Source organism: Moschus berezovskii, chromosome 6 (genome assembly GCF_049115385.1).
Source record: "Moschus berezovskii isolate FMDL1 chromosome 6, NW_MosBer_1.0, whole genome shotgun sequence".
Taxonomy (NCBI): Eukaryota; Metazoa; Chordata; class Mammalia; order Artiodactyla; family Moschidae; genus Moschus; species Moschus berezovskii.
In genome coordinates, this window is record NC_142465.1 from 44,911,281 (window position 1) to 44,930,655 (window position 19,375).

General features: G+C 33.7%; 1 protein-coding gene across 1 annotated transcript in view; it reads right to left on the reverse strand.

Annotated features, from left to right (window-relative positions):
• The window catches only part of MUC19 (mucin 19, oligomeric), a 126,410-nt gene that overhangs the window by 77,816 nt on the left and 29,219 nt on the right, over positions 1-19,375 (reverse strand). The window contains 13 exon segments of the mRNA XM_088837009.1: positions 9,956-9,997; positions 10,362-10,394; positions 10,898-10,939; positions 11,901-11,930; positions 12,460-12,491; positions 13,123-13,264; positions 14,141-14,266; positions 15,579-15,735; positions 15,807-16,046; positions 16,900-17,094; positions 17,182-17,286; positions 18,603-18,741; positions 19,034-19,185. Of these exon segments, the coding sequence (XP_088693135.1) occupies positions 9,956-9,997; positions 10,362-10,394; positions 10,898-10,939; positions 11,901-11,930; positions 12,460-12,491; positions 13,123-13,264; positions 14,141-14,266; positions 15,579-15,735; positions 15,807-16,046; positions 16,900-17,094; positions 17,182-17,286; positions 18,603-18,741; positions 19,034-19,185 (1,435 nt within the window).

Below are 19,375 nucleotides of genomic sequence, written 5' to 3' on the forward strand. Positions count from 1 at the left end.
GGGCAGATTCCATTTCCCAGTATAGATTTTTCAGCCTTTAAGAAATTCCAGTGATCCTAATTTGAACTCATTCAAACTGAAGGCAATCACATTTCATTAAAAGCAACATTATCACATGGATAAGAATCAATCTTCTGCAAAATTTCTACATCTGAATACGTAGGGATCAACATAGAGCTAAGGGGAACACAGTGACACACCACAGGTGGCACAGCAGTCATTGCAAATATTTATGCATTTGAATGAGAAAACACATTTACAGGCCTTTCTGTGCAACTGGTGTGGCTAAGGAGGCAACATCCTCGAGTGGATCTCAAGGACCCATATTTTATCAGGGCCATAACAGTTCTCTAAACCAGCCTCAGATTGGAGTCCATACCATTTTGACTAATGTGAAGAGCTCTCTTTCCCCACAAAATAACCTGGGAAGAGGTAAGTCTAAATTATTGATACAACAATAAAAAGTATGGATAAGATTCTACTAACAGGAATAAATGATAATTCACATTCACTTTTATTCATGGTTTAATTACCAAAACTGATAGATAAAGCAATTATGTTCCCATTAATTTTGACATCCTTAACTATTACAATTTCAATTGATTTTTCCATTACTTGCAAATGAACATATATGCTAACGTACTTGCTATTATTAATTACTGTATATCAGATTCTTTGTTGCCAAGACATAAATGATAATAGAAAGAACTTCCTTTACCAAAATATTGATATCTCTGTGTTACAAAGTAGTAATCCACCCTAACAATTTTCAAAGCGATTGTGTCCATTTATTTTTAACCTCATGATCAATTTGATAGTTTATTTTATTATTTTAACTTCCTTTCCATGATAAACTTAATAATTGAAATAAAATCACATAATTAATTTCCCAGCTACAACTAAGTTTTTTATTGCATTTAAGGGCCATTTAAAGTTTTGTAAAATTTAAACTCTTTTATAAATGATTATTGTCCCTTTTTCCTTCAATGAATTCAATTTTACTTAATAAAAATTTCTGAAAGATAATCTTAAGGAGTATTTAAAACATTTTGTCTAATAAACAACAAATTCAGTACTGCAAAGTTTAGATTTTGCAGAGTATCTTATTTCTGAAAAAAGTTAAAAATTCATAAAATTGGTTTTAATTGATAAAGCAGTATGTTTGTGATTAATTATTAAAAATTACTATTCTGCTAAAATCTAAGTTGATTTATGTAATGGATTGTTCTTTATAAAACTGTTACTAGTAATAAATTTGACTTTACTGAGCACTTATGTGTTACACTAAGCTGCTCTCACATCCTACAATGTAGATATTCTATTTTTCCTACTTAAAAAATGAGAAAACTAATGTTCAGTATATTTGAAGGACTGAAACTAGGGTCATACAGCTAGTAAGTAGTAGAGAAGAGATTCTAGTTCTTATTTTTCTGTTTTGGCTTCCCACTGCACTCAACTGGCTCTCTATAACATCCTGATGCACGTACTTTTTTTCTATGATTGATACAATTTTAGAATAAGTGATTACACAAGAAAATAAAATGTATAATTGTAAAATTCTGATATTTTAACTTTTTGAGAAAAGAAAAATGCATTTTAAGACGTTAAACTGTTATGTAATAGATACGTACTTTTTTAAATTATATGAATAAGTATTCCATTTAGTCAATGAGCTACTTTTAGTTTTAATAGAAAAATTAAATTATAAATTTTAACACATTAAAATTTGAAATTGAATTCTGCAATTATATGCTACTATTTCAATAATATTTAAAATTAAATTTAACTTTATTTTCTTTCTTAAATGTCAAAATATAAAAGCATTAAGATTGAATCTAGAAAAATATGTTCAGGATTTTAATACTCTCTTTGCTACTTATTACCAAGTGACTGTGAACACATAACTTAACCTTTTGTGCTTCCATTTCCTCATTTGTAAATTGAGGAAAATAATGGCACCCACTTCATAGAGTTCTATATAAAATGAGGCAATATGTGTCAAATGTTTAGAATAGTGCTCAGTAAATGTAGGTTCTGTGTCAAGATCTGTCAATCTGAACAAGAAAAAAAAATGCATAATTTTTTCTCCTAAAAATAACATATTTATTGGAATGGTTGGCTAGGCATCTCTTAGGGAATTTTAACTCTTTGAAAGCATTTACTGCATAAAAAAGAAAATAGATTTACAAAGCATGGAAAAAAGTGTAAACTTGGCATATTACTTCTTTTGTACTTTCAAAGTTTTAAAGTCAAATACATCATTCCTCTTCTGAAGACCTTGGCCTTTCTCTTTCTACCTGGCAGGAAGAAATACTTTCGATCCATCTGAGAAGGTCATTTAAATTTATGAAAGCAGTTTTAAAATAATTTGCTCAATCCTTTCAAGGAATAGGTTAAAAAAAAAAAAGAAAGAAAGAAACACAAAAACAACTAAAGGTCAGTGAAAAGTACTTGACACAAGGAAGTATTTGATCTAGCACTTGATCAAAAATATTTCACTCAGGGAACAAGACAATGGCAAAAAGTTGCCCTTCTGCACAGTCTTCTTTTTGAAATAAGTCTTACCTATTCAAGAATCATAGAATTTTTTTAAATACCAAATTGATATCTTAAGACAATGCAGAAAATAAAAATAGAACAGCTTTGGCTAAATTAAATTAACCCACTAAGCACATTGATTCAACTCAAAATGACTATATATTATCCAGAATGAAAGTACATTTAGAACACTGAGACTGTAAGCCAAAATTCTAAGTAAAATGAGTTCTCATGTCCAACAAAGAAATCCTTCCACCTATTGTAAATAGTTCATGGAGAGGCAATACATATTCAAAATGATATGTCTTCCTAGTTATATTATTTCTGGAAATATTACATTTTGCTTTTCAATATCTATTTAAATGTTTTTGTTGAGGCATGCTACACTTAGAAAGGAACAAGAAACTTGTTAATGATGACTAAAGTTTTATTTAGGGATCCATTTTTCTCATCTCTGATCAAGAGAGGTTCACCACTAGAAGGTTAAAAAGCAAAAATCATTATGTAGCTATGAATTAATCACAATTTGTCAAATGCCATTCAACTTCTAAATCATTGATGTCAGTAAAAGAGATCAGATGTGACTTTCAAGCCGATAATTTGTGCGAGGCAATTGCTCCACATAAAGGATCCTTAATTACCTTAAAAGTGTTCGTTCTAAAAGCAAACACTTTAAACTGATATATTTTTACTATGGTGTGATGCTTATTGGATGAATTTATAAAACCAGTTTAAATGTGCTGGTGTGCCTTAAAATTAAATGTTTATTCTTACATGAAAATGAAGATCAATAGGTCATTAAATTTGACTTTTTTTAAAAAGAGCTTCAAAAGAAGATTACCACAAACATTCCAGTACTTCTGAGATTCTTCTGACTGCCATCCTCACTTTAAGTAGATTACTATGATTCTCCAGTCACCAGTAAATGGATTTATTATCTCTTCAGTTCAGTTCAGTCACTCAGTCGTGTCCGACTCTTTGCGACCCCATGAATCACAGCACGCCAGGCCTCCCTGTCCATCACCAACTCCCAAAATTCACTCAAACTCATGTCCATCGAGTCGGTGATGCCATCCAGCCATCTCATTCTCTGTCATCCCCTTCTCCTCCTGCCCCCAATCCCTCCCAGCATCAGAGTCTTTTCCAGTGAGTCAACTCTTCTCATGAGGTGTTAAAATTCAGAAAGGTCAAATTTTATTCTGAATATTTTGTATTCAGACAAGGAACCTATAGCACAACTTGAAGTATTCAATTTATGGTTATGCAGTTAATCTACTCAACAAAGATAACCAAGTGATATGATCTGAGCCCACAAGTCACAGATTTTTGAGGAAACTGAATCAATTATTATTTGAATACTTTCTAAATCCCACCTGTTATATATGATATGGGCATAGTCTCAGAAAAGAAGAGGTAGAGTGGTAGTAGGGGTTAAGGATTAAATCACTAATAATGATTTTTAAATGGAAAATTAATTAATATCTAAAATTTTATATGCTTTAGCTCATCTGGGAAATAGGCACTTACTAATTTATTCCATCAACAGGATAAAGCTACATCTACATTATCAAAAATGCTGTAAAGGTACCACTGGTTTGATAACTTGATAATCAATATTTTATCTATATTTTGGATTATTTAACTAAATCTATTTAAAATTTATGATTTGTGGCACATTTACACAATTTTAACATGAAAAAATAAACTTCTAAAACTGATTTTGTCTCCTGATTTCAGATTAACAGTGGGGGAGCCTTATTGATTCACACCTGTGAAATTATAATTTCTGACTTTCAAAGATAAAAAGGAAAAGAAAAACAACCCTGATTTCTCTCTACATCATACCAGAAAATCTCTTTTTCTTCTGACCTTTGTAACACTGGAAAAATACTTAAGCTCTTTGCATCTCCTCCCCTGCAAAATATGAGGGGGAGGGTGTTGTGGGGACTAACAATTAGGAGATTATTGAGATTTAATGAGAAATGGAAAAAAAAAATACTATCATGACTCAAATATAGTAAACTCTCATTAAAAGCTATTATTAATATTAGCTGTATCTTATATTAATAATACAGTAATAAGATGGCATTTAGTAAACTATATTATACCTATAGGTCATGAAATGTCTTCTGGAGTTTCTGTGAAATTAAACTATAAGATTTGGTAAGATTAAGCATTAAGAGTCATAAATAACAACAAATGAATTCAGGAAAAAAAGAACCTAGCTAATTTTCCCTATAATAAAACTCTACATTAGGTTTATAATTTTTAAATGCTACAGTAGAAGCAATTGATGAGATTTTTGTAGTATTTTAAGGTTAATATTGTACCTAAAACTTCATAAGTTGTTCACTAAAGCTCTAGGTAATCTACTCATGGCTTTCTGTTTTATATGAAAATTTTGCTGCTACAATACAAAATACAGCTATAAACTGGAAAATATCAAAACAGTTTTCTTAGTTCTGACTGCCTACTTTTTATATAGGATTCATATATCAGCATTATATTGAGATAATCCACATTGCTTATGATTCATTGGAGGAGAAAATGGCAACCCACTCCAGTATTCATGCCTGGAGAACCCCATCAACAGTATGAAAAAGTAAAAAGATAAGACACCAGAAGATGAGCCCCTCGGTTGGAAAATGTCCAAACTGGGGAAGAGCAGAGGGCACCTATGAATAGCTCCAGAAAGAATGAAACATCTAGGCCAAAGCAGAAATTACCCTCAGCAGTGGATGTGTTTGGTGATGAAAATAATGTTTGATGCTATAAAGAAAAATATTGCAAAGGAACCTAGAATATAGGACCATGAATCAAAGGAAATGGGATATGATCAAGCAGGAAATGACAAGACTGAACATCGACATCTCAGGAATCAGTGAGCTAAAATGGACTGGAATGGGTGAATTTAATTCAAGTGACCAGAATATCTACTACTGTGGGCAAGAATCCCTTAGAAGAAATGGAGTAGCCCTCATAATCAACAAGAGTCCAAAATGTGGTACTTGAGTACAATCTCAAAAATGATAGAATGATCTCTGTTCATTTCCAAGGCAAGCCATTCAACATCACAGTAATCCAAGTCTATGACCCCAACCACAGTTGCTGAAGAATTTGAAGCTGACTGGTTCTATGAAGACCTAGAAGACCTCCTAGAACTGACACCAAATAATAATAATAATAATGTCATTTCAATCCTAGGGGATTGGAATGCAAAAGTAGGAAGTCAAGAGATACCCAGAGTAACAGGCAAGTTTGGCCTGGGAGTACAAAATGAAGCAGGGCAAGGGCTAATATGGTTATGTCAAGAGAACAAGTTGGTCATAACAAACTCTTTTCCTACAATACAAGAGATAACTCTACACATGGACATCACCAGATGGTCAATACTGAAATCAGACTGATTGCGTTCTTTGCAGCAAAAGACAAAGAACTCTATACAGTCAGCAAAGACAAGACATGGAGCTGACTGTGGCTCAGATTATGAGCTCCATACTGCAAAATTCAGGCTTAAATTGAAGGAAGTAGAGAAAACCACAAGGCCATTCAGGTATGACCTAAATCTAATCCCTTATGATTATACAGTGGTGGTGAAGAATAGAGTAAAGGGACTAGATCTGGTAGACAGTGCCTGAAGAACTAAGGATGGAGGTTCATAACGCTATACAGGAGGCAGTGACCAATACCATCCTTATGAAAAAGAAATGTAAGAAGACAAAGTGGTTGTCTGAGGAGGTTTTACATATAGCTGAGGAAAGAAGAGAAGCAAAAGACAAGGGAGAAAGGAAAAGATGCACCCAACTGAATTCAGAGTTGCAGAGAATAAAAAGGAGAGATAAGAAGGCCTTCTTAAATGAATAATACAAAGATATAGAGGAAAACAATAGAATAGGAAAGATTAGAGATCTCTTCAAGAAAATTGGAGATAACAAGGGAACATTTCATACAAGCATAGGCAAAATAAAGGACAGATATGGTAGGATCTAATAAAAGCAGAAGATAATAAGAAGAGGTGGCAAGAACACAGAAGAACTATACAGGAAAAGTCTGGATAATTAATCACCTGATTGATTACAATAGTGTGGTTACTCACCTACAGTCAGACATCATGGAGTGTGATGTCAAGTGGGCCTTAGGAAGCATCACTACAAACAAAGCTAATGGAGGTGATGAAATTCCTGCTGAGTTATTTCAAATCCTAGAAGTTAATGCTGTTAAAATTCTGCACTCAATATGTCAGCAAACAGAAAACTCAGAAGTGGCCACCGAATTGGAAAAGGTCCATTTTAATTCCAATCCCAAAGAAGGGGAATGCCAAAGAATGTTCAAAGTACTGTACATTGCATTTATTTCACATGCTTGCAAGGTTATGCTCAAAACCCTTCAAATTAGATTTCAGCAGTATGTGAACTGAAACTTCCAGAAGTACAAACTGGATTTAGAAAAGCAGAGGAGCCAGTGATCAAATTACCAATATTTGTTGTATCATGGAGAAAGCAAAGGAATTCCAGAAAAACATCTCTACTTCTGCTTCACTGACTATGAGAAAGTTTTTTGACTGTGTAGATCACAAGAAACTGTGGAAAATTCTTAAAGGGACAAGAGTACCAGACCACCTTACCTGTCTTCTAAGAACCCTGTACGCAGGTCAAGAAGCAACAGTTAGAAATAGACATGGAACTGCTGACTGGTTCAAAATTGGTAAAGGAGTATATCAAGGCTGTATAGTGTCACCCTGCTTATTTAACTTATATGCAGAGTTCAGTTCAGTTTAGTTCAGTTTAGTCACTCAGTCGCGTCCGACTCTCTGTGACCCCATGAATCACAGCACGCCAGGCCTCCCTGTCCATCACCAACTCCCAGAGTTCACTCAAACTCATGTCCATAGAGTCGGTGATGCCATCCAGCCATCTCATTCTCTGTCGTCCCCTTCTCCTCGCACCCCAAACCTTTCCCAGCATCAGAGTCTTTTCCAGTGAGTCAACTCTTCACATGAGGTGGCCAAAGTATTGGAGTTTCAGCTTTAGCATCAGTCCTTCCAATGAACACCCAGGATTGATCTCCTTTAGAATGGACTGGTTGGATATCCTTGCAGTACAAGGACTCTCAAGAGTCTTCTCCAGCACCACAGTTCAAAAGCATCAATTCTTCGGCGATCAGCTTTCTTCACAGTCCAACTCTCACATCCATACATGACCATGGGAAAAACCATAGCCTTGACTAGACGTACATCATGCCAAATGCTGGGCTGGATAAATCACATGCTGGAATCAAGATTTCCAGGAGAAATATCTACAGCCTCAGATATGTAGATGATACTACTCTAGAAGCAGAAAGTGAAGAGGAACTAACGAGCCTCTTGATGAGGGTGAAAGAGGAGAAAGAAAAAGCTCACTTGAAACTCAACATTAAAATAAAATTAAAAAAAAAAACCACAAGATCATGCCATCTAGACCCCTCAATTCATGGCAAAATAGATGGGGGAAAAGTGGAAGCTGTGACAGATACCCTTTCCTTGGGCTCCAAAATCACTGTAGATGTTGACTGCAGCTATGAAATAAAAAGACGCTTGCTCCTTGGAAAAAAGCTATGACAAACCTAGACAGCTTAATAAAAAAAAAGGAAACAGTACTTTCCTGACAAAGTCCATATAGTCAAAGCTATGATTTTTCCTGTAGTCATATATGGATGTGAAAGTTGGATCATAAAGAAAGTTGAGCACCAAGGAACTGATGCTTTCAAGTTGTGGTGCTGGAGAAGACTCTTGAGAGTCCCACGGACTACAGAGAGATCAAACCAGTCAATCCTAAAGAAAATCAACCCTGAATATTCATTGGAAGGACTGTTGCTGAAGCTGAAGCTCCAATACTTTGGCCACCTGATACAAAAAACTAACATTGGAAAAGACCCTGATGCTGGGAAAGATTGAAGGCAGGAGGAGAAGGGGACAACAGAGGATGAGATGGTTAGATATCATTGTAGACTCAATGGACATGAATTTGAGCAAACTCTGGGAGACAGTGGAGAACAGAAGAGCCTGTCCTGCTGCAGTCCATAGGGTTAGGAGTTGACAGCACTTATTGATTGAACAGCAACGTACATGAGTGTGTGTGCTAAGTTGTTTCACTTGTCCGACTCTTTACAACCCTGTGGATTATAGCCTGCCAGACTCTTCTGTCCATGGATTCTCCAGGCAAGAATACTGGAGTGTGTTGCCATGCCCTCCTCCAGGGTACATGAATATACATTTCATCAAATCAATAGTTAAGAATACTTTAAATGGTTTCAAGATTCAAAAATTTTGGTAGTTGAATGAATATTTTAACTGAAAGAGACCTATATAACTGAACTAAATTGCTTATCTTCAAATGAGAATCAGGCTGAGAATTAGGCGTTCAGACTACTGTTTATGGCTGAGATACTATGTAGCTAGAAAATTATTCTGCAGTGTATTTAAACAACTCAGGATGAAATCATTAGTAGGCCATCAGAAATAGATTTACAACTGTAGAATAAATAAAAATATTTCTGTAATGGGTCACTCTCTAAATTTACACTGAAAGAGCCACAGCTACTAATGATATTCGACATAAGAGAAAGTTTGATATAAATTAAACATGTCAGTAGGCCACTTTTATGAAATTCCACACTATGGTGGTGATATTTTGACATGTTTGCCCTTAGAATATAAGGAACATGATATTAAGTGCCAAATAATTGACAATACCAAAATTACGAAGATGCTCCAAATTAGTTCTAATTCTGTATCATGATAAAAAATTATAAACCAAAAATAATCTTGATTTTACACAATACCCTGTTTTCTAGAGAAGAGATATTAGCTCTAATGAATGAAATGTATAAACTATAAGCTTCATCAGCATAAATAACATCTAATCATTGGTCTAATGACTAGGCTAGAAATTCTGTGACAAAAGAAAAAACATAATTTAAAACTTAGGGATAGGGAAAAAGAAGAAACATCCATTCATTCTACAAATATTTGTTGAATACTTGTAGCTTGTGACTAAATGTAGTTAAGAATACAAGGATGCAAACCATTATCTGTCACTTTAAGGATGTTACCTGGATAAAATGTGATCATTTTGCAAAATATGCAAATACCAAGTCATTATGTTGAACACCTGAAACTAATATAATGTTATATGCCAATTATACTTTAATAAAAATGTCATGTTTTAAAATATATATGTATATACAGAGACAGACAAAGTAATAAATAACTAGAGAAAAAATAAATAACAGGAAAAAGAAAAATGGTGTTCAGTTAGGTGAAGAAAAAGATCCTAAGTATTGGAGAATGGCTCTCTTGATTCTAATATAAAAAAAAAAAACAATTTTAATATATGTAAAAACCTTTTTTGTCATTTCATAAGTTTTCTGATTCACCTACCTGTTATTTCACTGCTTGATGTAGTCCCTGGAATGGAAGTTACTGAATTGGAGAAAATAATGGAAAAAAATGTTTTATATGGAAGGAAAATTGTTTCTGATAACATCTATGGTCGTATATAAAATGGGTCAACTTGGAATTAATGTTTCAGAGAAATCTGATTAAATAGTTAAATAGATGTCAAAACATAAAATTAAAGTTTAAAATTTATAGACCGCAAGTAAACGTCAAAGACTCTTATCAGTTTGTATAACACTTTTTTCTAAAATCTTAAAAACAAAACAAAAACAGAAAAAAAATCTTCCCCTAAAAATGTAATTGCAAAGGTATAAATAATACTGCAAAAGGAAGTTTGGGATTTTATTTTTAAGTCCCTCTTAAGTTGTGGTTGATGATTATTGCTTACCTGTGCCTGAGCTATTGGTGACCAGTGTAATTGCTATACAAAGGAAGAGACAAATATTTGGAAATGTATGTTCAGATGGTTTTGAAAGACAAGATTATAAAGTATTTATTTAGACACGATTAGGTATTTCTAGAATGCAAATAAATGATGAAAGGCAACAGTTAAGTTCATTTACCAGATGCTTACACATTTTAATATACTCCTGTACTTTGACCACTGCTTTGATTACAAGTGATTCAGTTAAAGTTAAAATTCTTTGGTGTCAGTTGAAAAGAAAATATAATTTATTTTCAAGGAATTTAGCATAGAATTTTTTTCCCAAGTTAGTAACATACAGAATGTTCTTTTTAGGACATACGGTCTCTGAATAAGGAAGAGGTTCTTCAATATCACAACTGGATGTAGACCTTACTATTTGGAATTTAAGAAATAAATAGAAAATGACAACTTTGGGGAAAAGGGCCAAAATGCCTGAGTTGCAAACTCATTCATAGCTTATTTAGATGCTAGAAAACAAATTAGCATTTTTTTTTTACCTGCTTCGGTGCTTAGTATGGAGGTAGCTGTTGTAGTAGAAACTGTTTGGGGAAGACAATATATATGAAAATAATTTACTTAAATAACTTTGCTGGAAAATTTATTTCAAGAAACCAGTTGCCATAGACTCAATAAAAATTTCTGAAATTGTATGTGGAGGTTAACTGACAAAACAATCTTTCATTTAGATCAGTATTAATAACTCTTCTTACTGTATGTCCAACAAAAATGATTAATTATTTTCTGTTATTACCACTTAACCAAAATCTCACAGGAACTTTATTAAGTCTATTTATGGGCCAAGATGAACTCTGCACTTAGCTTTAGGAAAGTAACCTACGATAACTAAAATACATGTCACATCACAGATGATCACATACTAAATACATTATCAAAACCTAAGGCTTCCAATTTAAAATACTATCTCTTAATCGACATCACTTCCAAATATTGATCAATGAGAAATAAGAGTATGTAAGTATACTGCAGTAACTCTAAGCACAATTTCCAACCAGTGCATTTAAAGTTCCAAACCCAAAGTTCAACTGCATTTTGCCTAGTACTCTCTTGAATGGATATAACCAAAATAGCCTTATAGCTTGCAAGAAAAACACATTAAGAAAAATAATTTTTATTTCTGTGCTTTCCCCTCCAAGTATAATCATGATTTCAAAATATTTACTTCACAGGAGGTCACATTTATTTTTTCATTCCATTTGTTCAAATTATCATCTAAAAATGTCAAGCTTTGGATGATGATGTTCAACTAATAATAAGCATATAATACCTATGTTATGTTCTAATCACATTACTAACTTAACTCACAAGAGTATAATAAAATTATATTTTGACATATCTTCTAGTAACTTAATTTTAATTAGAAATTTTATATCTTCATATTTATTAGCATATCTTTTACTGGCACAGATTCATGTGAAAGTATAAATGATTATCATAAAAAGAAATCATAAATATACATCTAAACCATAATGATGATTTTACCTGTATATGTTGAATTTGTTGGAGCAGTTTCTGAAATAATCACAAATTACTATTATTGACAGAAATGAAAAGTTGTGAAAAAAATTCCAAAACTCAAGTTGCCTATGAATTATCTGTTTCTTTTATATTTCACTTCTTGCAATTTCAAATACACAGAAAGAATTGTTTATATATTCTTTTGAATTTTATTGAAATTTCTTTTTAAGACACGTTGCATATGAGTAATCCTTCAAGTAGTTAATTCTATCTATATAACTATCATCTTCCATTCCATCCCTTTATTAAACTATTTTAACTGATGTGTCACTTCCTTAGTTCTCAGAGCCTACAGACAGGCAGGAGTAGAGCAAGAGAACTGCCCCATCTACCAGTGGTTTGAAGTGCCTTGGCAGCATTGGTTTTGAACTGACCCAACATAAACACACTGAAATGGAATTGTGTCAGTCCACTGAGGAACAGTCTAAAGCATCAAGTACATACTCCTCTGCTGTTGATAGTCTAAAAAGACTCCAAACTCTATCTCATCTTTCCTAAATCAGAGTAAAATATAGTGACTCACCACTGCACTCCAACTCTCCTGCGATGCAATAGCTGAAAGTTAAATTATAAACAAAAAAAGAAACAATCAAAAAGAGAAAGAACTTGAAATTTTTAACTCCTAATTATATACATCTCCTAAATTTAAAACAACAAATTGTCTAACAATGAAGATCAAAACAGAACGAAATAAGAGAAAAATAAATAATTGTTTCCCCAAGAGCATGCTATGGATTCAAATTTGTTTTGGTTTTGCTGTTTCCTAATCTTTTCACTGAGGAATTCTTGGGACCTAAAAGAATGTTTGTAATCAAGCTGTAAAGTTAGTTCTTACATTTTCAGTTTCAAACACTATGTTTTTTGATGGACATGCTACTTTAGTACAGACCTCCCCTTGAAAGCCTATAAACATGATCTTACATTTATGGAATGAAGACTCTTTTTACACAGAACAACATAGTGATATTTTCTGTGCTGTCTTTTCCACTAAGATTTAATAAATCATTAGCCAATATGTGGATTTAATGAAAACACAAAATAACCAAAATAAGTGACATAAAACTGAACCTAAAGCTGACCTCCTCATTTAGAAATAACAGAGTTAAAAATATATTCTTTGAATTTTTTTCTTGTTTTCTAAATAAAAATGTAAGAAACAGAACTATTGGGCAGTTAGAGAACATACCATGTTCTCCCACAGTTATCTTGAATCACTCCACCAGCTGGTACGATATCATTATAGAAGCAGCTGCACTCAGACAAACTGACGCACTTCATAGTGTTCTCATCCAGGTAGGGAGCACTGTCCGGGCATTTGGCATAACAGCCTGTGTGTAAACATGACCCTCAGTTCATCTCTATTTGCTGAAACTCCTCATACTGCATTATATATTTGTACACTTACTTCAGTGATTCCAAGAACTGAAGTAGATAACAGCCTACTTTTAGTGAAAAACATATAAAATTGAACAGGATTCAGATTCTTTGGCAGGGAAATATCAACCTGAAAACTTAGAAATTTCAGCTGACTTAATTTTTTCTAAAATACTTCCTAAATATTTTAAGTGTTTTTCTACTTTAATGACAGCCACGATGTTGAACATAACACAAGACTTGGATAAGTATGTGTCTTGAAACGTGAATGCCAATTCTCAATACTTTCGTGAATACCAATTTTAAATACTATTTCATTGGGTAGATGAAGATAACAGAAATCATAATAAAATGGGCTGAAAATATCCCAAAGCCTGGGATTTAACATAGATGTGATTGTCAGAAAGTTTTTGTATCATCTTGTTTTCTTGACACTCCTTTATTTTTATCTAAGATATGTAATGCTAAGAGTAAAGTACTTTTTAAATGTGGGTATGGTTAACTGGCCTCCATTCAAGTGAGACTATATTATATGTTGCATTCTGCAATGATAGTCTCAACAAATACCTTATCTAATGAAACGCATAAAGATTGCTAATAGGATGAGAGTACTATGTTCTCTCTCTCTCTCTCTCCTGTTAAATAGATCATTTATGTCTAGAGAAAATGTTTCTAATGTAGGAATATTAATGTCATAATAAAGATAAATAGTTATTCATTAAATTAGAAAATGTAAGACACTGAACTGCCAGAAACTAACAACATTTCCCAGTTTTAAGATATCAGTCTAATTTCCACCTTTTTGCCAATATTATTAAAATATGTCTTACCTTCTAAAAGTGCAGAAAATTTCTGGCCAATTACTCTATCTTTGCATGTTTTGGCAGTCACTGTGCCACAAGGTTCATAATGCCAGCTGAATTCCCCAGGTGCATTGTAATAATCACAGTAGACAGCTATGATTGAATTATATCAAATTACTTGCATTCATTATATGACAATTTTCAACTTTAATTTTCCAAATCATTTTTATGAGAGATTTTGAATGATACTAACAATAAACAGACCTAAAGCATATCATTCTGTCTTATTAAATCCTTTGGCTATATCCAAATTTCCATCTGTTTATTGCTATGTGTGTGTGCTTAGTCACTCAGTCATGTCCGACTCTTGTGACCCCCATAGACTATAGCCTGCCAGGCTGCTCTGTCCATGGGATTCTCCAGGCAAAAATACTGGAGTGGGTTGCCATTTCCTTCTCCAGGGGATCTTCCCGATTCAGGGATCGAACCCACGTCTCCTGCATTGCAGTCAGATTCTTTACTGACTGAGCTATAAGGGAAGCCCTAAAACACACACACACACAAAGTATATCATTCTATCTTATTAAGTCCTTTGGCTGTATACAAATTGCCATATAAGCCAAAACAGTTTTTAAAAAAGGGAAGGAAACTTATAGAATCAAAATAGCATTAAAAAAAATCTCACAATAAGACTGATTTTAGGAAGAAGAGTAAACATTAACTTTTTCAATTTTTGAGCTATTTTTGATTGTACTCTATATTCATGGTTTTAATGTTTAGCCTTAAGCGAGGAAAATAAATCTCTAGGAAAATTGGTCTTTTTAAATGTAAATAACAGTTCCCAAATGAGGTAACTAAAGATTTCAATATAATATTCAATATAATATTTCAGTATGTAAAGCTGTACATAATAGACAAAAATAGACAAATAAAATGCAGATTCAATTTCAACATTTCTCATTTGTCACATTTTTTCTTACAATACCTTCCTTTGGAAGAAAAAGAGTTGACTAATTTCTACTAAAGTTCCCACATTTCACACATATCAAAATTCCGTTTATATTCATGTTACAGTTTATCTTGACTAGAGCTCTATAAACATTTCAAGATGATGTGTGAGGACTTCAGACAAAAGTGATGTGAGGTAAATATTTAAGAATATGTAACTATACTAGGTAGGCATTTCATTGCTCATCTAAGTATGAATAAGAAATATTTTCCATCAATATTCAATCTTCCTTTGTGAACAGAACTTTTGAAACTAAAATTGAATTTGACGCACCATGTTAAGTGTCATATATTCTTAAATATGTATTTTTTTCCATCACAAACAAACATATTAACATGTTTTTAAGCCTGTTTATACCCAAGAGTATGTATTTTCTAGAAAATATGATGATTGATTGTCTTAACAAAACGATTCTAATTATGGTTTAAAGAAAAGCGACATATGGACTTCACTTACGACAGAGATCTGGTTTTCTCCATGTGACACAGACTCCAACTGCACTGCATGCCTCTGCGTACATTGCCACAGCCGTGCAGAATCCCAGGTACTTCCCCTCCATGTCACAGGCACAAGCTTCTTCAATACACGCATCATAGTACTCACTGGGGTCCACCTAAGGAGAAGGCAGCACATGAGTCTCTGAGGGCAAAGCCTGTGACTGTCATTGCTCTCAGGGCCCCCTACCTTATTGTGGCACTCTCTGAAGGTGCTGTCCCGAATGATCTCACACTTCCGCACAGCCCAGGCTTTACAGTATGGATTTGAGTCACATGGGAAGGTTTGAGCGACTGTGTCTGAACATTCTTGACTTGTTTTCCAACTATTTCCAAATTCCAGTGTTCCAGCAGCTACTGATGAGTATCTTGTGGTGAAATCATCCTTCAGATCACCATTGTTATTTCCACAGAGACCGCACACCTGACCCTACATAGATCAGAAAGAGTACTGAAAAAGTGAGTTATGCTAGAGATACATAGATAAACAGATTTTGATAGCTATATGATAGAGATATTAAGATTGTATACAAGTTTATTTTAAATTCCAAATTTTGGAAGAAAACCAGAATCTGTAGATAAACTTCTCCTACTGTTTAATCCAAGGTGTCCGATATTGCAAAATGATCTAGTACTGATCAAGATAGATGTCTTAAGAATTAAAAAGTAATTACATTCACTAGCTTTAAATTTGACAGGACTGTACTCTTGGGTTCTTAGAATATTTGCTCTGAGAACTACATTAATTCTATCTATACACCAAGCAACCAAATATGGCTAAAATAGAATTCATCAGGTTTACTACATTTATTTTCCACCAAATTCTATCATCTTTGATTACATTTAATATTACATGTGAGGTTGAACAGACATGGAGCATTGCTCTATAATAAATATTGCCATTCTCCCACTTTCTACTTTTGAATATGTCCTCTAATTCTCAGTAGCAAAAATGATTTAACTTCTACTATGCTATTTGCAGACTTCCCCAGTGGTTCAGTGGTAAAGAATCCACCTGCAATGCATGAGAGTCACAGGAGTCACAGGTTCAATCCCTGGGTCAGGAAGATCCCCTGGAGGAGGGCATGGCAACCCACTGTAGTATTCTTGCCTGGAGAATCCCATGGACAGAGGAGCCTGGTGAGCTACAGTCCATGGGGTCGCAAAGAGTCAGATATGACTGAAGTAGACTATCTGTATCTGTTTGCTATTTGTTCTGTTATAGTATGTTGAGATATATATATACATACATATATATATATATATGAAAGTCGTATACATACATTCCAGCGTGGATCCAGTATAACAGAGATTCTTGTATTTTTGTCCCAAATTATGGTTATTCCATTTAAAAATTTCAGAATCAAGTACAGGCCAACGGTATGAACAGAGTATGAATTTCCATTGAGTTCACATTCCTTACTTTCTGTAGTTTTGACTGCTGTGACTTTACCATCATGCAAGACAATATTTTGATCCTGTAAATTAAAAGACAGACTTACTTACAGTAACATCAATCTTATTTGGCAGTTCATAATCTGAGGGGAAACAAAATAGTACTGTACCTGAAAAGCAACTATAATTTTTCTTGAGCATGTAAGTCCATCCTCACAGCATGGGACGCTTTCAGTTAAAATACGGAATGTGCCATTTTCACGACCACAATAATCCTTTAAAAAATAAATTATAATAATAGTTTATATCAGGAACATGGAACTCAATTACAATATTTGGATCAGACAAATATTTCTTAGACAGTGACACCTTATACTTAATAAATTACCATATGTTACATTATGGAATTTCCAAAAGACAATGGTTATCTGTGTTACAAGTCTGTAGTCTTGGTTGAGTCCATACTAACTTGTTTGACTCAGTTCTTTTCCCATTACTTCCATACAAGCTTAGAATATACCATAGATGTGTGTGTGTGTGTGTGTGTGTGTATATATATATATAAATTATGTAAGTTTATAATCTTAAATTTTTTCTAGATTGTTCAGATAGCTAGATAAAGATGTCTTTTTCTTCAGTGATTATATGAAACTTGATATTCACTCAAAACTCATGCAAAACAATCCATATATCACCCATTACATGTTACTTAGAAAGCAGTTTAGGTACATGGAGCAAGCATGGACTCCAGAATCTGACAGATCTAGGTTTGAATATGGCATTTTCTACCTAGTAGTTCATGTTGCTTAACCTCTGCAAACCTCTCCATCATAGGGATAATAATATAAGCATTTTATATTATAAATGATTAAATATATAGATTCACTTGGAAAAGAAGCACTCATAAAATGGTAACTGTCATTGTTGCTGATAGTACTGTTGCTAAAATAATGACATCTAACATATATTGGGAGAAGGCAATGGCACCCCACTCCAGTACTCTTGCTTGGAAAATCCCATGGCTGGAGGAGCCTGGTGGGCTGCAGTCCATGGGGTCACTAGGAGTCGGACACGACTTAGCGACTTCACTTTCACTTTTCACTTTCCTGCATTGGAGAAGGAAATGGCAACCCACTCCAGTGTTCTTGCCTGGAGAATCCCAGGGACGGGGGAGCCTGGTGGGCTGCCGTCTCTGGGGTCGCACAGAGTCAGACACGACTGAAGTGACTTAGTAGCAGCAGCAGCAGCAGCAGCAGCAACATTTATTTGAGCACTTATTATGTGCTCCAATATTTTCTCTAGTTTCAAGTAAGGGCTATTTCCATCATACAGTTAAGGAAACTGAGATACAGAGAAATTAAGGTATGTGCCCAAAGTAAGTCATACATCTGAGAAATGGCAGAGGCAGAGTGAAATTTAGGCCTACTGGATCCAGAATCATCATTACATTATATTACATTTTACTACCATCAAGAAATATATATGCAGCATGTTTTTTTTTTTAATTCACATTTTGAGAATAAAATTCACCAGAGTTCATCTAATAATTATGAAGTAAAGAAAAATTGTTTAAAAACACACTTGTAATTACCTCGATAAATGAATACTGGCAGAGACCATCAAAGCTGTAACTTTTTCCATCAAAAGTTCTAACATGACCTTCCCCATAGATATGACAGGTGGTTTGACATTCATTTTGTGTACAGTTCCAAGATCCTTTTATGCAAGTACTAGAAGAAAACAATGATACAGTGTGGTAATTATATCAAGATTGTGACTGAACTCACGTTGCTTTTATAAATAAGCACAAAGCATATCAGTTTAAATTTCTCAGTTGTCCATTACACGATGTTCAAATTTTAATGCTGTATAAAATTTGTTTTAAAAATAGTTTTTCTAACTGCATCTGACCATTATTTTTCCAAATGTCCCAAAGTATGACTCCTTTCCCATAAAAATAAAAGCAGACTGTATACTTTCTAATATCCAAAACAAATAAAAGAGTAATTCTTCATTATGTACCATTTGTTGCAGCCAACTGAGGTGACACTTCCTTGGTCATACTCTCGTCCACCAAAAGAGCATGGGCAGTCATCAGGAAAGACACAGTTCCCTTTAGAATTTCGAACCATTCCTTCAGGACAGTAGCACCCACGTTTGCAAGGCAAGTTCTCCTATAGGAGTAAATATAAAATATAAACCATGAGGTTCTAGTCTAAATTCTTTGCATTATCAGTTGTATTAATCCTTGACAATGCATAAATATACCAAGTATACAGTTAGAATCAGCATTTGACAAGTCAAAATGACACACAAAAATAATATGACCTTCTAATTATTTATCTTTGATATTTTAATTTCCAT